The sequence below is a fragment of the Trichoderma citrinoviride genome (assembly GCF_003025115.1).
Source record: "Trichoderma citrinoviride strain TUCIM 6016 unplaced genomic scaffold BBK36scaffold_13, whole genome shotgun sequence".
NCBI lineage: Eukaryota > Fungi > Ascomycota > Sordariomycetes > Hypocreales > Hypocreaceae > Trichoderma > Trichoderma citrinoviride.
This window is the reverse complement of record NW_020194721.1, coordinates 1,035,721-1,053,974: the sequence shown is the minus strand read 5'-3', so window position 1 is coordinate 1,053,974 and position 18,254 is coordinate 1,035,721. Positions and strand designations below refer to the sequence as shown.

At 56.2% G+C, this 18,254-nt stretch overlaps 4 protein-coding genes across 4 annotated transcripts; 3 read left to right on the top strand and 1 right to left on the bottom strand.

Annotated features, from left to right (window-relative positions):
* Positions 1–2,139: 2,139 nt before the first annotated feature.
* Positions 2,140–3,993, top strand: BBK36DRAFT_1127051 (WD40 repeat-like protein; the record flags this gene model as incomplete). Its single annotated transcript, XM_024891458.1, has 3 exons — positions 2,140–2,381; positions 2,437–2,564; positions 2,624–3,993. 3 exons carry the CDS (start codon positions 2,140–2,142, stop codon positions 3,991–3,993), a joined length of 1,740 nt encoding a protein of 579 aa, XP_024746889.1.
* Positions 3,994–5,273: 1,280 nt separating this feature from the next.
* On the bottom strand, positions 5,274–6,851 carry BBK36DRAFT_1126364 (hypothetical protein; the record flags this gene model as incomplete). The annotated part of the gene is made up of 1 exon (XM_024891371.1): positions 5,274–6,851. The coding sequence occupies one exon, from the start codon at positions 6,849–6,851 to the stop codon at positions 5,274–5,276; it is 1,578 nt and encodes a 525-aa protein (XP_024746888.1).
* Positions 6,852–13,483: 6,632 nt separating this feature from the next.
* BBK36DRAFT_1136359 (hypothetical protein) lies at positions 13,484–15,263 on the top strand (the record flags this gene model as incomplete). Its single annotated transcript, XM_024892952.1, has 4 exons — positions 13,484–13,803; positions 13,846–13,948; positions 14,023–14,118; positions 14,179–15,263. Exons 2-4 carry the CDS (start codon positions 13,854–13,856, stop codon positions 15,260–15,262), a joined length of 1,275 nt encoding a protein of 424 aa, XP_024746887.1. The 5' UTR covers positions 13,484–13,803; positions 13,846–13,853.
* Positions 15,264–15,950: 687 nt separating this feature from the next.
* Positions 15,951–17,751, top strand: BBK36DRAFT_1182332 (hypothetical protein; the record flags this gene model as incomplete). Its single annotated transcript, XM_024896307.1, has 4 exons — positions 15,951–16,160; positions 16,212–16,875; positions 16,956–17,135; positions 17,210–17,751. 4 exons carry the CDS (start codon positions 15,951–15,953, stop codon positions 17,749–17,751), a joined length of 1,596 nt encoding a protein of 531 aa, XP_024746886.1.
* Positions 17,752–18,254: the final 503 nt, after the last annotated feature.

Sequence of the window (18,254 nt, the reverse complement as noted above, 5' to 3'; positions counted from 1 at the left end):
AGGTACGTCAACGTCAGAATGCGGGAGAACGATAAAGAGGGTGAAGCGAGAGTGAGCACATACGAGTACGCTGACGCGAAACTGGTGCGTCCAGCGAACGACGCCACGGCACGAAAAAAACGCGCCCTTCCTGCAGCCCGCGGGGGGGATGATGCGTCCAGGGGTCCAGGGAGGAGGCCCAGCAAGCGGCGCTCATTGGCGCGCTGCTCTTCTTTTTTTCTTCAGAGACAAGAAGCACTGACGGGGGCCAGATCTGGCCACTGTGCGCGTCATGTTCGTTTTTCTTTCTGCGGGAAAAAACACACACACACCCCCAGCATGTTGTTGTTGTTGGCCTGACCTTGGACCTTGTTCACCCCCATGCAGGTTCTTGCGTGCAGGTTGCAACGTCGAGGCTTGACAACAAAACAACAACAATAAACAGCTGCAGGGACAGGCAGGAAAATGGCGATGCGTCCTTTTTGCGGCTGCGGCAGCACCCCCTCCTTCAATGTGCTGCGGTAGTAATATGTAGGCATGGGATGATAATATTGGAATTTTTGTCACATTTTGCTCGCATCACGAGTCACATCAGCCACTGCTTGCATTCAGATGCGCAAGGCATGTACCTGTACTGTACTGTACTGTACTGTACTGTACTGTACCTTAGTAGTTACTTGCACGAGAGCACGTGTGGCCACATACAAGCACTCCGTCTGTAGGAACAACCAAGGATCCAGCAACTGCAAAGCAGAAGCGCTGTGACGGTGACAGAGACGCGCAATGCAGACGGGGCTGGCTTTGCTTTGCATCGTGTTGCTTTTGAGGCGTTGTTTTGGCCATCATGTGAGTTGAGTTTTATGGCGTAAAAGCCGCCCTGCTTAAGACCAAAGCCTATTGAGAGTGTGAGTTTGGCACACCCGGTTTCGTGTCTTGGAGCAGATCCGCACCCGGTAGATGCTGTTCTAGCACCCGTTCACGAACAACCCAAAGGTGAAGAAGAACTGAAGAGAAGTGATGAAAAGATAAAGTACAGATTGAACAATCAATCAGTTCATTCACATCGCGCCTCATCAAAGAACACCCTGCATGTAGCAATCGTGGCAGCAGAGCCTCGCAGCGGGCGGTCGAAAACGCAATATATTAAATCACATCAACAACAGAGGCATCGCCTCGCCCTGCTTGTTTACCTACTTGCCATCTCCCCAGCGAATGGCAGCAGCGAAATCTGGCGTTGGGGTGCGTATTTGGTATCAGTATTTGTTGTTTCGACGACGCCGCCCGCGTCTCGTCTCGCCTCCAGCGCCCGGCACTCACAGTGTTATTATTGTTCCACCCCCCTTTAGCACGTCAACGCCCCCCAACCAGGCCTAGCCCAGCTGCCCGCCCGCCATCAATCAATCAATCAAGCCCGCCGCTGCATTTCCCCAGCAGCTTCACAGCAACCCTCCCTCCGCAGCCTTCTGCCTTTCTCGCAGCCCTCACGAGCCCGTCCTCCCATCGCCCCAACCCCCTCGCTCTGCCTCTGCGTCTGCGCCTGCGCGGCCGGTTATCAGCAGCATACCGAACCGTCCCGGGGCTGGCCGACTTTCGTCTCTGCTCTCTCGACCTTCTTTTATTTTGTACTCATTCGGACCATTCACGCAGCCGGTCCGTGTGCGGTCGCTGTTGATTCGACGCACGCAGGCATCAACAACGTCGACGCCGGTTGCATGCGATAGGCCGCCAACCACCGCAGTCACTCGCCCTCTCCTGGCCGCCGTCTGCTCCATGACCACCGCCGTCGGCCTCGCTCTGTGACTGGATGCGCGCCCGCTCGTTTCCTCACGGTCGCTTGCTCGCATAACATCGTCCGTCTCTTGACATAGGCTCCTCTCAATCGTCAATTCACCCCAGCCAGATCCCCCCGCCGCACAACCCACGACCGAGCACCAAGGATCAAGGATCTCCGACACAGCGGTGCCGCCTCTTCTTCGCCTGGAGCAAAACCCGCCAGGCTTACGCTCTCCTCCGCTCGCGACATTCACAGCGCTCTCGCTGCTGCCGTCAAACCACCCTCGGCATCGCACCCAGGAGAGCAGCCAATAGCCCGTCGATGCCATGGGCGTCTCCAAGAAAACCATGGGCGAATCAAAGCAGCCATCGACAGGCTCCGCCCGCATGTCAACTCCTCCTCCACCATCAGATCGCGGCCATCTGGACTCGAAGCCAAACGCCGAGAGCAGCGGCAGCACGATGCGCCAGCTGCGAAGCAGGACCAGGGCCAGCGACGTGGCTCACCCGGCCGCCTTTGACGTCGATGCCGTCGACAACCTCCTACTCAGAGAGCTGCAGCACCCTCAAAGAGAAAGCACTCCAGGAGCCAGTCCGCATCGCAAACGCCAGCGAATAAACGGCGATCGGTAGGTCATCAGCTCTGCCCGGCTCAACAACACCCTACTAACAAAGTCTTTGCAGTTTCATCCCTACTCGCACTGGCCAAGACTTGCAGGCCAGCTTTAGTCTTTTACATGAAGACGCATCTCCCGCCACTCCGTCAAGGCATAAGAAGAGGACGCCGCAAGGTGAACTTCATTTCCAGAAGAGTATGCCCTTTTGTGTTGATGCTTTGGTGAGAGCGAAGCCGCTGACATGATGAATATAGCCGAAGAAGCTAACCGCACCTACTCAACGCTGTTGCGTGCGGAGCTGTTTGAGGGATCAGTACCTCAACTGACGCCCGCTCTGTCGCCAGACAACAACCTGCCAGCCTCATCGCTTGTCGCCGTTCAGGATGGCACGCGATCTCACACTCCTCCCAGTCACAGCTCTGCAGTAACCCTTCCCTCATCGCTGACCCCGTCAACTCCTCACAAGAACCTCTTCTCATATCTCTCACCACGCCATCATGGCCACCCCGTGGGCCACCTCACCCCCTCCAAAACCCCCCAGAGCCGGCATGGCCCAAACTTGGACACAAGAGCAGAGATCTACAGCCTCTCCCCCGTGCGTCTTAACAGCCAGCAGATGCTCCTGAGTCCGCGTCGCCAGCCTCGGGCGGTCAGCAAGGTCCCCTACAAGGTCCTTGATGCGCCCGAGCTGGCTGATGACTTCTACCTCAATCTCGTGGATTGGGGGAGTGCCAATGTTCTGGGGGTCGGGCTCGGATCCAGCGTGTACATGTGGAATGCCCAGACTAGCAAGGTCAACAAGCTGTGCACGTTGGAGGACGACACCGTGACGAGCGTATCTTGGATACAAAAGGGCACACATCTGGCCATTGGGACCGGCAAGGGTCTCGTCCAGATTTGGGATGCCGAGAAGGCCAGGAGATTAAGAACCATGACTGGACACACGGCCCGCGTCGGATCGCTGGCGTGGAACTCACATATCCTTACCTCTGGCTCGCGCGATCGACTGATCTACCACCGAGACGTTCGAGCACCAGACCAGTGGCTCCACAAGCTCGTTGGGCACAAGCAAGAAGTCTGCGGTCTCAAGTGGAACTGCGAGGATGGGCAGCTGGCCAGCGGCGGCAACGACAACAAGCTGATGGTCTGGGATAAGCTCTCGGACACGCCGCTGTGGAAATTCTCGGACCACAACGCTGCCGTCAAGGCCATCGCCTGGTCGCCTCATCAGCGAGGCCTGCTTGCCTCGGGCGGCGGCACGGCCGACAGGCGCATCATCTTCCACGACACTGTCAAGGGGACCGTTGTCAACGAAATCGACACGGGCAGCCAGGTCTGCAACCTTGCCTGGTCCAAGAACTCGAACGAGATTGTCTCGACACACGGCTACAGCCAGAACCAGATCGTTGTGTGGAAGTACCCGTCAATGACGCAAGTAGCCAGCTTGACGGGCCATACATACCGCGTTCTGTACCTGGCCATGAGCCCCGACGGGCGTGTCATTGTGACGGGAGCCGGCGACGAAACCCTGCGCTTCTGGTCAGTCTTTGGCCGACGGCCAGGCACTCGCGAGGATGGCGAGACAGGAGGTGGCAAGTTCGCCGACTGGGGGATCATCCGATGAAAATTTACCCCTATGGCTGATTTTCAAGCCATTGAGAGGACATTGTAATCTGGTTGAAATTCACATCTCTCCTTTGACAGGGCGCTCTATTCCTTATGTCTATACATACCCCGGGCCTCTCGTCCACTTCGTTCGACAACAGACTTTATTGGGAAGATCTCCTCCCTCTTCTTATTTGCTTTCCTCTTCCATTATCTTCGCGAGGAGTTGAGAGTGTCGTTTGGCAAACGCGTGCGAGCATTGGCTCGGCGCCGGTCTGGGATATTTGAAGGTGCGGGAAACGAAACGCGATCACGTCTCTCCTATTCATTCGATTGTAACATTTGGCATAATCCGGCGCGGTGGCTGAAAGGGTTCTCTTTCTTTCTCTTCTTTTCCCTTTTCACGTTCTTTTCTTTTCCCCCCTTCACCCCGTATCGCTCATTGCGTTGCGGTGACCGACTCCCTTTTTTCTGGGTGTTTTTGGGTTTAGGGGGAGGGGGCTATATATGTCGAGTCCGCAGAAGGGCGGGCTCGTTGTGCTTTTATTCTAACGTAACGCAATGCCTCAATCTTAGCCCTTTTTTCTTTTGCTCATGAGAAAAGGGAATGAGGATGGATTGGGATGGAAGCAGGAACGAATTGACGGTCCTGGTAGCGGTTCTTGATTTCTGTTGTTGTCGTCGTTGTTGTTGCTTCACGGCAGCTTTAGCGCATTTATAGAGAAGACGGGAGACGTGTCTGATCATGGAACCGGAGTCCAATATATCACGTATCTACTTGATGCTTCTTGATGCTTCTTACTGGCTGATGATATTTTTTGGGACCAGTGATGACGGTGATGGTTTGTGTAGATTGTATGTTTGAATACAGCTATATACCTATACTAGGTAGGAGGTAATGTCCATTAGGTATCATTGAGCATGAATACATGACAAGAGTAACAAGAAAGGAAAAAAAGGAAAAAAAGAAAAAGGGCAACAATCCGTCCATCTCTTCATAGATTGACAACCTCCCAGATCTCAACATCCAACAACAAGAAGCAAAGGAAAATAGTGAATCAATAGAAAACAACAAAAAAGAACTTGACAGGATATCATACCAAAAGATAACATTAAAGAACCCAGCTAGCAAGCCACTTCCCGCCTTCGTTGCCTTGTGTCCCTCATCTAACGCGGTCATTGTTATTCACAGGGTAAGGACATCAACACGACACGGGGGCATCGTCAACATTCATTGCCAATCTATTCCCATACGCCCCATCCCGAATCCAGAAACGTTTAAAAACTCATATCCCTCTCTCAATCCTGGCCCGTCTTGCGCTCCCTCGCAGCACCCTCATCGCCCCTGTCCACGCCCGTCGTAGCTCCCGGCTTGGAGTTTTCATCGAGCATCGGTATGTTATCCAGGCTGACGGACCGACTCTTGCCCGCGTCGGGCCTCATCGGCGACGGCGCGAGCTGCGCGTCCAGACTCGTCGTGGCCTGCGCGGGCGGCCCGTCCAGGTTGTGCTGCGGCGCCATCTGAGGCGACTGGAGAAGCGCCTCCGGGCTGTTCTGCCACTTGAGGACCTCTGCCTTCATGGCCTCGAGCTCCTTCTGGAACCGCTTGCCGAAGACGTCGATGTAGTATGTGGCGCCGTTGTAGATGCTCCAGCCAAAGACGATGAGCAAGAACGCCGTCGACGCCCACCGGCTGAGGAACCACAGCGGACAGGGGAGGATGGTGAGCACGGCGTACAGGTACTGGATCACCATGAACGCCGGCTCCTGCAGCGCGGCCGGGCGGGAGAGGACGAACTTGCCGATCCAGGTCTTGGCGTAGGAGCGTCGCAGCCAGGTGAAGGACGTGGGGCGGCCGGCGGCGATCTTGTCCCTTCGGCGCACGGTGATGAAGAAGTAGTAGGTGAGTTGCCAGATGGCGTAGGGAATGGTGCTCCAGGCGAGCATGGACAGGACGTTGGCGTACGCCGTCGAGGACCCCGGGCTCGAGTTCTTGATGGCCCAGACGGCGGGGAAGCGCTTCATCTGCTCCTCAGGGGTGAAGAGGTGCACGATGCAGTGGAGCGTGGCGCAGGGCATGATGTGGATGAAGAGCGACGTGACCTTGTCGAAGCTGTGGAAGACGAGCGAGTTGCGCCACATGATGATGGCCACGGCGTTGTTCCCAAAGGCCAGGCAGTAGGCGGCCATGAACAGCCGCTTGGACTGGGGGAAGACCCAGATGCTGAGCATGATGAGCACGTTGACAAAGTAGCAGAGGTCGGCCAGGAAGTAGTGGTATCCGCGGCGATGGTAGGTGAAGATGCGGATGGGCATAAAGTACAGCAGCTGGACGGTGTACCAGATGTGAAAGTACTCGGGAAAGCCGCCCATGAGGTATCCGCTCGCAAAGATGTTCATAACGCCGCAGATGAAGGATATCTTCTCCCGGAGGCTGATGGCCTTTGTGTCGTTCCACTGCTTGCCGAGCTTGTCCACCCGCTGCCGCATGCGCTTCCTGTACCGCTCGAGCTGCTCGTCGGCCGAGGGCACGCGCCGCCGCCACTCCTCCACCATGCGGTCGCGGGCGTTTTGCGTCTTGGACTTGAAGGCGTCCCGCGACCGCCGCACCTTGTCCGTCTGGGCGGAGATGCCCCTCTGCAGCTTCTCGAGCTGCTGCGGCAGGGCGAAGTTGTCGAGGAGGTCGAGCACCGTCAGGCGGTCCAGCGGCGGCAGCGCGTCCCAGTCATCCTGGTAGGTGCTGCTGCTGCCCGAGAAGGACGGGTTCCTCGACAGCCTGTGGCTCTTGGGCGTCGTGGCGCTGAGCGTGGGCGAGTCGAGCATCTCCGCGTCCACCTGCAGCGAGCTCAGGGGGGAGGCGAGCTCGGCCTCGGCCATGGCGGGCGGCGAACGGTCTCCGTTGGCAGACGAGCTTGTCTCCGGCGTCGAGAGGGGAGTCGAGGTTGTTGCTTCTTCGTCCATTTCGGCGGAGAGAGGCGTTGAGCAGGGTGCTAGAGCTGCGAGTTGTTCATGGGTTTCGATCCGTGTAAGACGGGGTTGTTGCACGACCTGACAAGGCGAAGGGGCCAAGACTAGGAATAAGATCCCAACAGCCCAGCTCGATGAATCAAGCAGCGAAGCTGGTCGGGTTGATCTGCAGCTGTGTAGGCAACGGTGGCGAAATCGGGCACCGCAAGTGATGACAGCGAATGGACAGCGGATCGACCGATGGCGTCAGGATACGATAACAGGACGAGGGCCGAGGAAGCGGAAACAGGGCGGCGGTAGCCAGAAGAGACGGCGGAGAAGAGGATGGATCCAAGGTGGGAAAAGTGACGCCAGGACTGACTACTAATAGGGGATACAATGGTGATGATGGAGATGCCAGGAGGACGGACGAAAAGATGGAAGAGACTCGGGTCGACACGAGCCTAAGAAGCACTGCCGGTGCTTCCCTCGATGATCATCCGCGAGATGCTTCCAAGTTTGTCCCCGGGCTTGGGGAGGCCCATGTGATTCGAGCTACGGGGGAGTACATGGCGGTACCGAAGGCTGTTGGTGCGATTTGTACGATTCCTGCGTTTAGCAGGGCGCTTTGGGCGTGGTTTCCCGGAAAACGTCAGAACCTTGACGGCATGAAAGTACCTTTCAAGTACAGCATCAGAGCACGGCAGCAGCCCGACCCAACCTTGATAAACTCCACACGCTTCCAGCCACTACGACTAGCGGGCCCCAAAGACCCTGTAAACGAGTGAAAGAGTGTACATGCATTGTGCTGCTGTTTTCTGCGGTCATCTGTGTACTTGCACGGTTTCACATGCAACGCTGGACGCTTCCTCACCAGCTGGGCGTGGCATGCTCAAAATCGTTGGGATTTCTTGAAACAACAGGGTCTGAAACGGACACTGTGTTCATATTGAAGATGGACGGGACCTGGACCCTTTGTATTACACGTGCTGAATCTCTCTGTCTTGGGAACACAGGTCCCAATGTACCTTACAGAAGAGCACAAGGCGCCCAGAGGGATCAAAAGCGATGTAGCCCGCCCACCTGATCCTCTACCGAATGGCTAAAGTTTCCTCCATCTACAAGTGAGGAGGACAAGGCAAACGGACGAGAGCCATTGCTGCATAGCAGGTGCTGCCGTCCCGGCCTCTGGTTGGAGGAGACACGGCCATGGCGAGCTGGGCGCTAACAAGGCGACAAGCTCCGGGCTTGAGTCAGCTGTGGGCGGCATGTGCTGCAGCATTGATTGAATAACAGATGGAGTGGTTGGATCTGGTAGAGAGTCACGTGCATCGACACAGAACAGACCCAGCGGAACGCGGAGAATGCATTAATCCATCCATGTCTTCTCACTTCAGTGCCTGAGAATGAACTGCCCTAGTACAATACAAGTACCTGAACCCCCACCATCATTTATTACCGCTCCGGTACTAGCCCGGGTGCTGTTTGTTAGTGGTGTTGCTGGCTCGCTCCAGTCCAGTGAGCTGCTGGCATTGATCCATCTACTACTAGTAGCATCAAATCGCAAGTTCGCGACGCGTCAAAGCTGCATCCCGCATTTGCGCAACTCCAGCAGCGCCGCTTCGCATTTCTGAGCATGACGGCCTGCGCCCTCACGGCCTGTGCGAGATACTTGTGAACCACGCGACTCCGCCTATGAGCGACGAGAGCCGAACCGTCCCCGTCGAGTTCGAGTGGTGTTGTCAGCAGTCATCTCGCATCCTTCTCTGCGCGTGCTCCAAGTCGCAAGAGTCGAAGCTGAACCGTCGCCAGCACCCCGTTGGCCTTCGCATCTTGACCTGTTAGGATTCCCAGCTGCCGGCGCAGCTACATCTACTTCATCATGGGCAAGCTCATTCGCCTCGAGCTGCACAGTATGTTTTTGCAAGCATCTCCGATTCATTTCGCCGGCGCCCCAGCTAACGATGCGCTCTCAGACTTCAAGTCCTACAAGGGCCACCATGTTCTCCTATTCGGCGATTCCTACTTTACGTCAATCATCGGACCCAATGGATCGGGTAAATCGAACTCGTGAGCGGCCCTCCTCCAGCCTAATGCGACCGACACCATTTGGTGGGTGTACTAACAGCGTGTGGTTAGGATGGACGCCATCTCCTTCGTCCTTGGCATCAAATCCTCACATTTGCGCTCCACGCACCTTAAAGAGCTCGTCTATCGTGGGCGCGTCCTGAAAACCTCAAAAATCAACGACGATGGCTCAGCTGAAGCAACCACCGACGCCGCCAACTTTGCCGACGACGACAAGGCCTCCCGAGGTGACCCAAAGACTGCCTGGGTCATGGCGGTCTACGAAGATGACGCCGGCGAGGAACAGAGGTGGAAGAGGTCCATCACGAGCCAGGGAGCTAGCGAGTACCGCATCAACGATCGGCAGGTTACGGCCCAGCAGTACAACGAAGCTCTGGAAGCGGAAAATATCCTGATAAAGGCCCGCAATTTCCTCGTCTTCCAGGGCGACGTCGAAGCCATCGCTTCACAGTCGCCACAGGATCTCACGCGGCTTATTGAGCAGATTTCGGGGAGTTTGGAATACAAGACCGAGTACGAAAGGCTCCAGGTCGAGGCAGAACAAGCCGTTGAGAACCAGAATTTCCAGTTTCACCGCCGCCGTGGCATCAACTCCGAAATCAAGCAGTACAGGGAGCAGAAGAAGGAGGCAGACAGCTTCCAGAAGAAGACGGAAGAGCGGGACGCGGCCATTGTCACGCACTGTCTCTGGAAGCTCTACCATTTCCAAAAAGCCATGGACGATTCGAGCAGCGCCATCCAGGAACACCACGAAGAGTTGAAGGATATGCGGAGAAACGTGGAGGAATATGAGACCGCCCTCGAAGCAGCCCGAAAGGAGCAATCCACCGTCCAGAAACAGGTCTCCAAGGTGGAAAAGGACATCAAGCGCACGGAAAGGAGCATCGAAGACAAGGAAAACGCTCTGGTTCCTATTGACGAGAAGATTCATGAATCCTCGCAGCAGATTGAGAAGCTGCAGGTCCAGGCGCAAAAGGTCGGCAAGGAGCTCGAGGAACAGACCGACATTGTGCAGAAAGTCCAAAAGGATATCGGAAGCGTCAAAAAGGCCCAGGAGCTGTTTGAAAAGGACGTCAAGGAGCAGATGAAGAAGACCGGCCGAGACATCAGCGACGACGACCGCAAGGAGTACAACACCCTTCGAGCCCAAGTTCTGGCCCGCTCCGGCTCCAACCAGGCAAAGTTGGAGAACCTGGAGCGGCAGAGGAAAGCGGACGAGGTCACCGTCAATAGTCTCAAGGGCAAGGTCGACAGTATCTCTGGGGCCATTGAGAAGCTGGAGGCCGAGTTCACCAGCATTGGGGAGAGGCGAAGCTCTGCCGAAGCGGCGGCGCAGGAGATTTCCAACGACATCGCAGCCAAGAAGAAGGAGTTCAACCAGCTCCAGTCGGAACGAGTGCGGACCAACCAGAAACGGACCGAGCTCGAGGAGAAGCTCGAGGATGTCGCAAGGAAGCTGAGAGAAGCCGACGATGGCCGCCGCCAGAACGACCGAGAGGCACGTATGAAGGAGATGGTGACGACCCTGAAGCGGATCTTCCCTGGCGTGCGCGGCCGCGTTGGAAACCTGTGCACGCCGAAGCAGAAGAAGTACGACGAGGCCGTTATAGTGGCCCTGGGCAGAGACTTTGACTCCGTTGTGGTCGACACGGAGAAGACCGGTGTGGACTGCGTTCAGTATCTGAAGGAGCAGCGATTCCCGCCCATGACCTTTATCCCCCTGGACAACATCAAGGTCAATGCCGTCAACACCGCCGTCAAGGGTTTTCCCGGCGCCAGACTCACGATTGACACCATCAACTTTGATGCGTCGGTCGAGAGGGCCATGTCGTACGCATGTGGCAGCTCTGTGGTGTGCGACACGCTCGACATTGCCAAGCACATATGCTATGACAAGAAGATCCCGGTCAAGGCCGTCACGCTGGAGGGTTACATCATTCACAAGGCAGGCTTGATGACAGGCGGTCGCGGTCCCGAGCCCAAGGGCGGGAAGCGCAAGTTTGAAGAAGCCGATGTGCAGAATCTCCAGCGGATGGCAGCCAAGCTGAAGAGCGAGATTGACCGTCTGCCCAAGGCGGACCGTCGGGGTACTCAGGAGGAATCTCTACAAATCGAACTCAACGGACTCGAGCGGCGGCTCGCGGCGACTAGGGACGAGCTGGCGGCGCTGAACAAGAACTGGACGAGCAAGAAGCGCGAACTGGACAGCCAAAGGAAGCAGCTCCAGGAGCTTCAGCCCAAGTACGAGGAGCAAGCGGCGCAGTTGGAGCGTACAAAGCAGACGGTGCAGGAGTTCAGGGACGCCATTGCACGGGTCGAGGACGAAGTCTTTGACGGCTTCTGCAAGAGGCTCGGTTACAGCGACATTCGCGCGTACGAAGCCTCTCAAGGCAAACTGGAACAGGAAATCTCCGAGAAGCGCAACCAGTATGAGGTTCAGCGGCAGAGGCTGGAGAGCCGACTCAAGTGGGAAGTAACGCGTCACAGCGATACGGAAGCTCGCATCAAGAGAATACAGGAGCAGATCAGACGCCTGAAGCAAGACCTGCGAACGTATAACAAGGAAAAGGCTGACATTGAGGATTCGATGAGCCAAGACAAGGACGAGCTGGAAGCCCTTCGAGAGACGCTCGAGGAGTTGAAGGCTGAGCAGCTGGAAAAGAACCAGAGGGTCAGCGAGGCTCGCGCCGAGCTACAAAAGCGTAGCAAGGACATCGAGGCCTGTCAGCGAGAGATCAACGCCTTGGAGACGACTGTGCAGAAGAACAGCGCAAGCAAATCTGCGCTTCTGCGAAGATGCCGGCTCGAACAGATCCAGATTCCGTTGACTGAAGGCGCGCTCGACAATCTGCCGACGGAAGACGACTTGCTGCGGCAAGATCCTGACGCCATGGACGTCGACGGCGGAGACGACGACATGATGGATATTGCGCTGGATGATCACGGCATCGAAATCGACTTTGATGGTCTGGAGCCGGACTTGAAGGAGTCTGGCGAACCCAGTGTTGAGGAGGCGCTGATGGAGAAGATTTCGTCCCTCACAGCAGAGCTGGAGAAGCTCAATCCCAACATGCGAGCCATGGAACGGCTGGAAAGCGTCGAGGCGAGGCTCAAGCAAACGGACCAAGAATACGAAGATGCCAAGAATGCGGCTCACAAGGCCAAGGAGGCTTTCAATGGCATCAAGCAGAGACGATACGAGCTCTTCAACAAGGCCTTTACCCATATCCAGGAGCAGATTTCAAACGTCTACAAGGATCTCACGCGGTCAGACGCTTACCCGCTTGGTGGTCAGGCCTACCTCGACATTGAAGAGGACACAGACATGCCCTATCTGTCGGGCATCAAGTACCACGCCATGCCGCCGCTCAAGCGATTCCGGGACATGGAGCACCTGTCTGGTGGCGAGAAGACCATGGCGGCGCTGGCGCTTCTCTTCGCCATCCACAGCTACCAGCCGAGTCCCTTCTTTGTTCTGGACGAGGTGGACGCTGCCTTGGACAATGCCAACGTGGACAAGATCAAGAAGTATATCCGCGAACACGCGGGCCCTGGCATGCAATTTATCGTCATCAGCTTGAAGGCTGGTCTCTTCCAGGACAGCGAGAGTCTTGTCGGCGTATATCGCGATCAGGAGGTGAACAGCTCCCGAACGCTAACATTGGATGTAAGTCTTTTTGTTTCTATTCACCTTTTCCACGTTGGTGGCCAGTAAAACTAACCTGTTATTTTTTCTCCTCTTATAGCTCAGGAAATACGCTTGATTCGCAGGGTAACCTCGTATTCTTTGTTTCATGTATCAATATTAACGACTGGAAAAAGGGGGTGTATGCAGGTAGAGAGCAAGGCAGGCTGGATAGGAAAACCTCAGGAAATCAATGAGCGACGCCACTGCCTCGGCCATTGGAGAACGAGCTATGATACTTGGCGTATGGGTGAATATAGTGTCTTTTCCCTCTTATTTCTCTTCAGTTATTGATTCCGGCCTGTTGTGTGTTTGTTTCCCGGTTGCCTCGGATTGGGCTACTTGCTTGTCTCTCTCCCGTCGTATGGCCTCTCTGTGCCTTTGAGACATTGCCTACAGAAGCGGGTGGACCTGTATCTTGTGTATATACAATGCCTCGATCAATAACAGAGCAAAGAAACGCATCTTGCCTTGTTCACTTGTTTAAACCACCTCCATTTGCATCAACTGCAATGCGATGCGATGTCATTGGTCGCCAGGGCAGTGAGCAGTCACATACGGGCTGACTAATAATCCGCATTCCGGCCTCGCTGGAATCGCGATCGTTGATTTGATAGGCAGAAGAGCGCAAGACTTGCCGACGCGACAGCTTCACCATGCATGTCCATTTTGAGCAGCATCAATGAAAAGAGCATAGTTGAGCTTGCGCGTGCCTGGACAGTGGAAGCGAAAAGCCACAGAGCTGAAAGGGAGAACAAGGTTTGGGGCCGGTGTGCGCATATTCTGCAGATTAATCCGGACAAAGCGAGAGCCACAGGCGGCCGAACTTGACCATGGTCTTTTCACTCCACATACGATGAGCATTTTCTCTCCTCCACAAACCAAAACAGCGTCGCTTCTCCATGTGTGAGGCTTCCTCGATCTCTCGGTAACCGATAACTATCCACGTCTTTCGTCGTCTGGAGCCTGCCGCGTCGGCTCTGCGAGAGTTGTCGCATGATCCGCATCGAAATTTGAAGCCGCCGCAAACCGACCTCACGCGAGCCTCTTGAAACGGCTGCACTCTTGACCGGGCCTCGCGATATCATACTCGCTGCCTCGATTGTACCAGTTACAACTCCGCCAAAGAGGAAGACGAGCGCCGCCATTTGTCCGACACCATGGATCTCGCAGTGACATTGATCAAGGCCGTGATGCGGGCGTTCTATTCGACGCGAGACATCCTCGTCGTGGACGCACTGATTCTGCATGAAGCGTATGCCTCCTCGACGGGTAGTTGATCTTTGCTAGGGGAGAGAGTCATGAACTGAAAAAGATTCCATGCATTAGTCTTCGCGATGACGATCTTGCCTACTTGATGGCCATAAACACCAAAGACTTGCACAAGATTTGCGGAAAGCTTAGAGAGGACCGTTTCTTGACAGTGTACGCTCCCATGACTTCTCGGCCACTTTTGTTGCAGACGGGTTAGCTTACTAGAGGCAGTCACACGAGGTCAGAACTGCGACCAGGCAATCCGCGACCGAGCAATCGCACATGGTACTACATCAACTACCGACACACCATCGACGCCATCAAGTGGCGGGTTTACAACATCGACAAGGAGGTCCAGGGAACCACGGTGCCGGTCAACGAGAAGAAGGAATACTTTTGCTCGTTCTGTAAGGCGGAATGGACGGCGATGGAGGTCCTGGACAGCGTCGGGCCAGAGGGCTTCCTCTGCCATCGGTGCCGCCGCCCGTTGTCCTTTGAGGCGGATAGGAACGCCGGCAGACACGAGCAGTCGACCCGATTGAATGACCAGTTCAAGTTCATCAGCGAGCTGCTGCCCAAGATCGATGCGGCGCACATCCCGGAATGCGACTTTGATCGCGCCTTGTCCAAGGCCCGGCCGGTGGTCCGCGACGCTACACACCAACGCGCGGCCACGATACCCGTCGACGACGGCTCATCGCGGCCCATGGCCGTTCGGGGCCTGGCCAACACGGGGCCCCAGTCCATCGCGGTCAACATATCCACGTCAGACGGGCCGTCGGAGGCCGAGAAGGAGGCCGAAAGACTGCGCAAGGAGAAGATTGCCCAGCAGAACGCGCTTCCGTCGTGGATGTCCAACAGTACCATTACAGGAGAGTCGTTTTCTGCAACGGCAGAAGCTGGCGCCCTGGGGCTGAGCAAAGAGGCAGCTGGAGGAGAGTCAAAGAGCAACCTGGTCGACAACAGTGCCACCACGCAGATTGATGACATTTTCGAGAAGATCAAGGCAGAGCAGGCGGCCATGTTGGCGCGAGAAGCAGATGCGGAAGACGAAGAAGAAGGAAGCTACGGTTCCGAGGAGGAGGAAGATGACGAGTTCGAGGATGTCATGGCGACGGGCAACAACTCTGGCATGGGCACGCCCGGCATCAAGGTCGAGGCATCCGAGGTGCCATCGGGCGATGCGTCACGAGTCGAGGACAGCTCGGATGACAGGGCGAACAAGCGGGTCAAGGTTGAGACGGAGGCTGTCAAGGCCGAGAGCGGCAACGAGGATGAGGAGGATGAAGATGAGCTCGAGTTTGAGGATGTCTGAGGCGACGCATCCGCTCCGATGGACGCAGAATTTATAGAAAGATCAAGGCAAGTCATCCTGGCAAGGACTGAACGCACAGCAGAGTGGGAATATCAGGTACGGAGAAGGAGGTTGGGATTGTTTGATGCCGTCAGCGTTTCTCGGCTCATTCGTCGAAGTTGGTAATACTATTACAATCACCAACCGTTGTTGGAATGGATTATCTATGGAAAAGTTGACTCTAACAGGCCATAGAGATGGAGCTGTTCATGTCTATAGAAGCACCACTAGGTACCTTTCGTGAATACCTACTACTAGTAGTCTATTAGATGCTGTTAGTAGATGCTTGCTTGCACGTATTTGGATAACATCATCGCGCTGTCATGACTTGACTCCCTGTGATAATCAGAGCCTGAGCTGTCGTTTGCTTGCCTTTTTTGCCATCCCAGCTAATTAACACCGTCAAAAAAAGAGCGGGGCAGTTCCTTTCCGTATACGTGATGATGAGCCAATTGGAAACTTGAATCTCATCCAAACATCAAAAGCAACCAACACCAACCGTGAACAGCTGCCAGTGAATAAATAAAAAAAGAGTCAGCTTTTGTACTCACAATCCCCTTTGAAATTGAATGAACTTGGTTTCCTTGATTTTTTTTCTCACTCAAAGAAATGACTGTTATGTCGAGCCCATTTACTGAGGCCCCGCGCCATGGCTCCTGACCTGCTGCTGCCTCGCATATTCCTGCTGCCGACGCACTTGGAAGCGGACGAGGCGCGCGAGCTGCAGGCCAGAGTGCCCTCCCTGACGCAGGATGCTCGCGAGGCGCGCGTCATCGTGGGCAAGATCTCGAGGCCGGAGCGCGCCTTGTTTGAGCTGCGGCGGCTGAAGCTCGTGACGGAACCGGTGGCTGCGGAGGATGTGGACGTCGAGGGAGAGGGAGGAGAAGGGAGAAGGGCCGAGGGCGGCAAGCGGAGGAGAAGGAGTAGTGATGCGGTGGATGTGCCGTCGAAGCGACAGCGGCTGATGGAGGCTGAGAGGAGGGGGAGTCGAGAGGACGAGGGATACGATGGGACGTTGGATCTGTTGGGGGGGCCGGATGATGTTGTTTTGGTGGTGAAGCTGGCTTGGCTGCTGGATAGCCTTGAGCGAGGCGCGGCGCTGCCCGTCCAGGACTATCTGCTTTACCGCGGACGAAAGCTCTCATCCCAGTCTCACGCCGCCAAACCATCCGCCTCAGCAGTCCTCGCCCGCGCAAGGCAAGACGGCCAAAAAGAAGTCCACCGCACCACCGCCACCAGCCCCTACGCCAAGCGGACGTCAAGGCCAGGGACAAGCTCCTCGACTACTACAGCCTCGGACGGGCGAGGACGGACTTCGGCGGAGCCGCCGACGCTGTACCATGAGACGACGTCCGAGCACGACATCCCCCTGCCGCCGATCCCCGAGTACCTCCACACGACGTATTCGTGTCAACGGCCGTCTCCCGTGAACCCGCCGAATGCTGCGTTCATCGCGGAGCTCAAGGCGATTCGCACGCTGCGGCTCCTGCGGGGAGATCAGATTGGCGTGAGGGCGTATTCCACCTCGATAGCTTCTCTTGCTGCGTATCCGTATGCTATACAGCGGCCACAGGGTGGGTTTATTATCATGGCCACTGACTACTCCTCTGCCTGTTGGATGGAAGAAAGCTAACGTTGTCGGGCGTCTAAATAGAGATTGAAAGATTACCTGGATGCGGTGTCAAGATTGCGAGATTGTATCAGCAGTGGGTATTTACTGGCTCTACCGACGATACCAGGGCGGCGGAGACAGATACCGAATTGGCCGTGCTCAAGCTGTTTTACGAGATATGGGGAGTGGGCGATGTCACTGCTCGTCACTTCTACAACAAGGGTATGTTTTGTCACAACAGTCGCCGAAAGACGGCACCGATGATTCCACTCACTCACTGCTTCCGTTGACTCCAGGATGGCGAGATCTTGATGACATTGTCGAGTATGGATGGAACTCGCTGAGCCGGGTCCAGCAGATTGGCGTCAAGTACTACGACGAGTTCCAGCTGCGAATACCACGACAAGAAACAGAAGCCATCTCCGGCGTCATCCTCGCCCATGCGCGCCGCGTCGACCCAGGCTTCCAGATGGTCGTCGTCGGCAGCTACCGGCGCGGCAAGCCGACGAGCGGCGACGTGGACGTGATCCTGAGCCACCCGGACGAGGCGCAGACGCTCGGCATCATCGAGAAGCTCGTGTCCAGCCTGGAGAAGAGCGGCTTCGTCACGCACATCCTGAGCATCTGGACGCGCAACAGCGAGCGCGGCCAAGCCCCGCTCGCGTGGAAAGGCGACGACCGCCCCTCGGGCTCGGGCTTCGACACGCTGGACAAGGCGCTCGTCGTCTGGCAGGATCCCGAGACCAAAGCGGACGGGGGCCCTCACCGGCGGGTGGACATCATCATCAGCCCCTGGAAGACGGCCGGATCCGTAGTTTTCAGGCGAAGGCCGAGATAGTCAGAAAACCTGATTATAGTCGGTCGTGTTAGTGTAGCCGTAAACTTGTTTTCCTTACGGCCCTACTTCTTCGGTCTAAATGTAGAAGGCCAACAACAGTAACTTCTTCAGAAAGTGAAGACTTCGTGGGACGTATAGCGTTCGGTTCACTGTGGTGGAGGACTTTTGGCTCATAGAAGGATCTGGTTCATAGTAGAGGTTAGGAGTCTGTGGTGGGGGTTCTATTTCGTGGGGAACGGTCTCGTCCAGTTCTAGGTTTCGTAGTGGGGCACGTGGAGAGGAGGCCGCCGGCGGTGAGGTCTAGGTTCGGGAGTTTGTGGGAGGAGAGGCGGCAGAGGTATAGTCCGCGGCCGGACGGGAGCCGCGGGAGGTCCAGGTGGGTGCGGGGCAGGCGGGCCGAGGAGTGCGGCGACGACAGTTTGAACTCGGGGTCGGAGCGGAACGTCATGGCGGCGTCCAGGGAGACCTTGCAGCAGAGGGGCGAGGTAGGGTCCTAGCGCGTG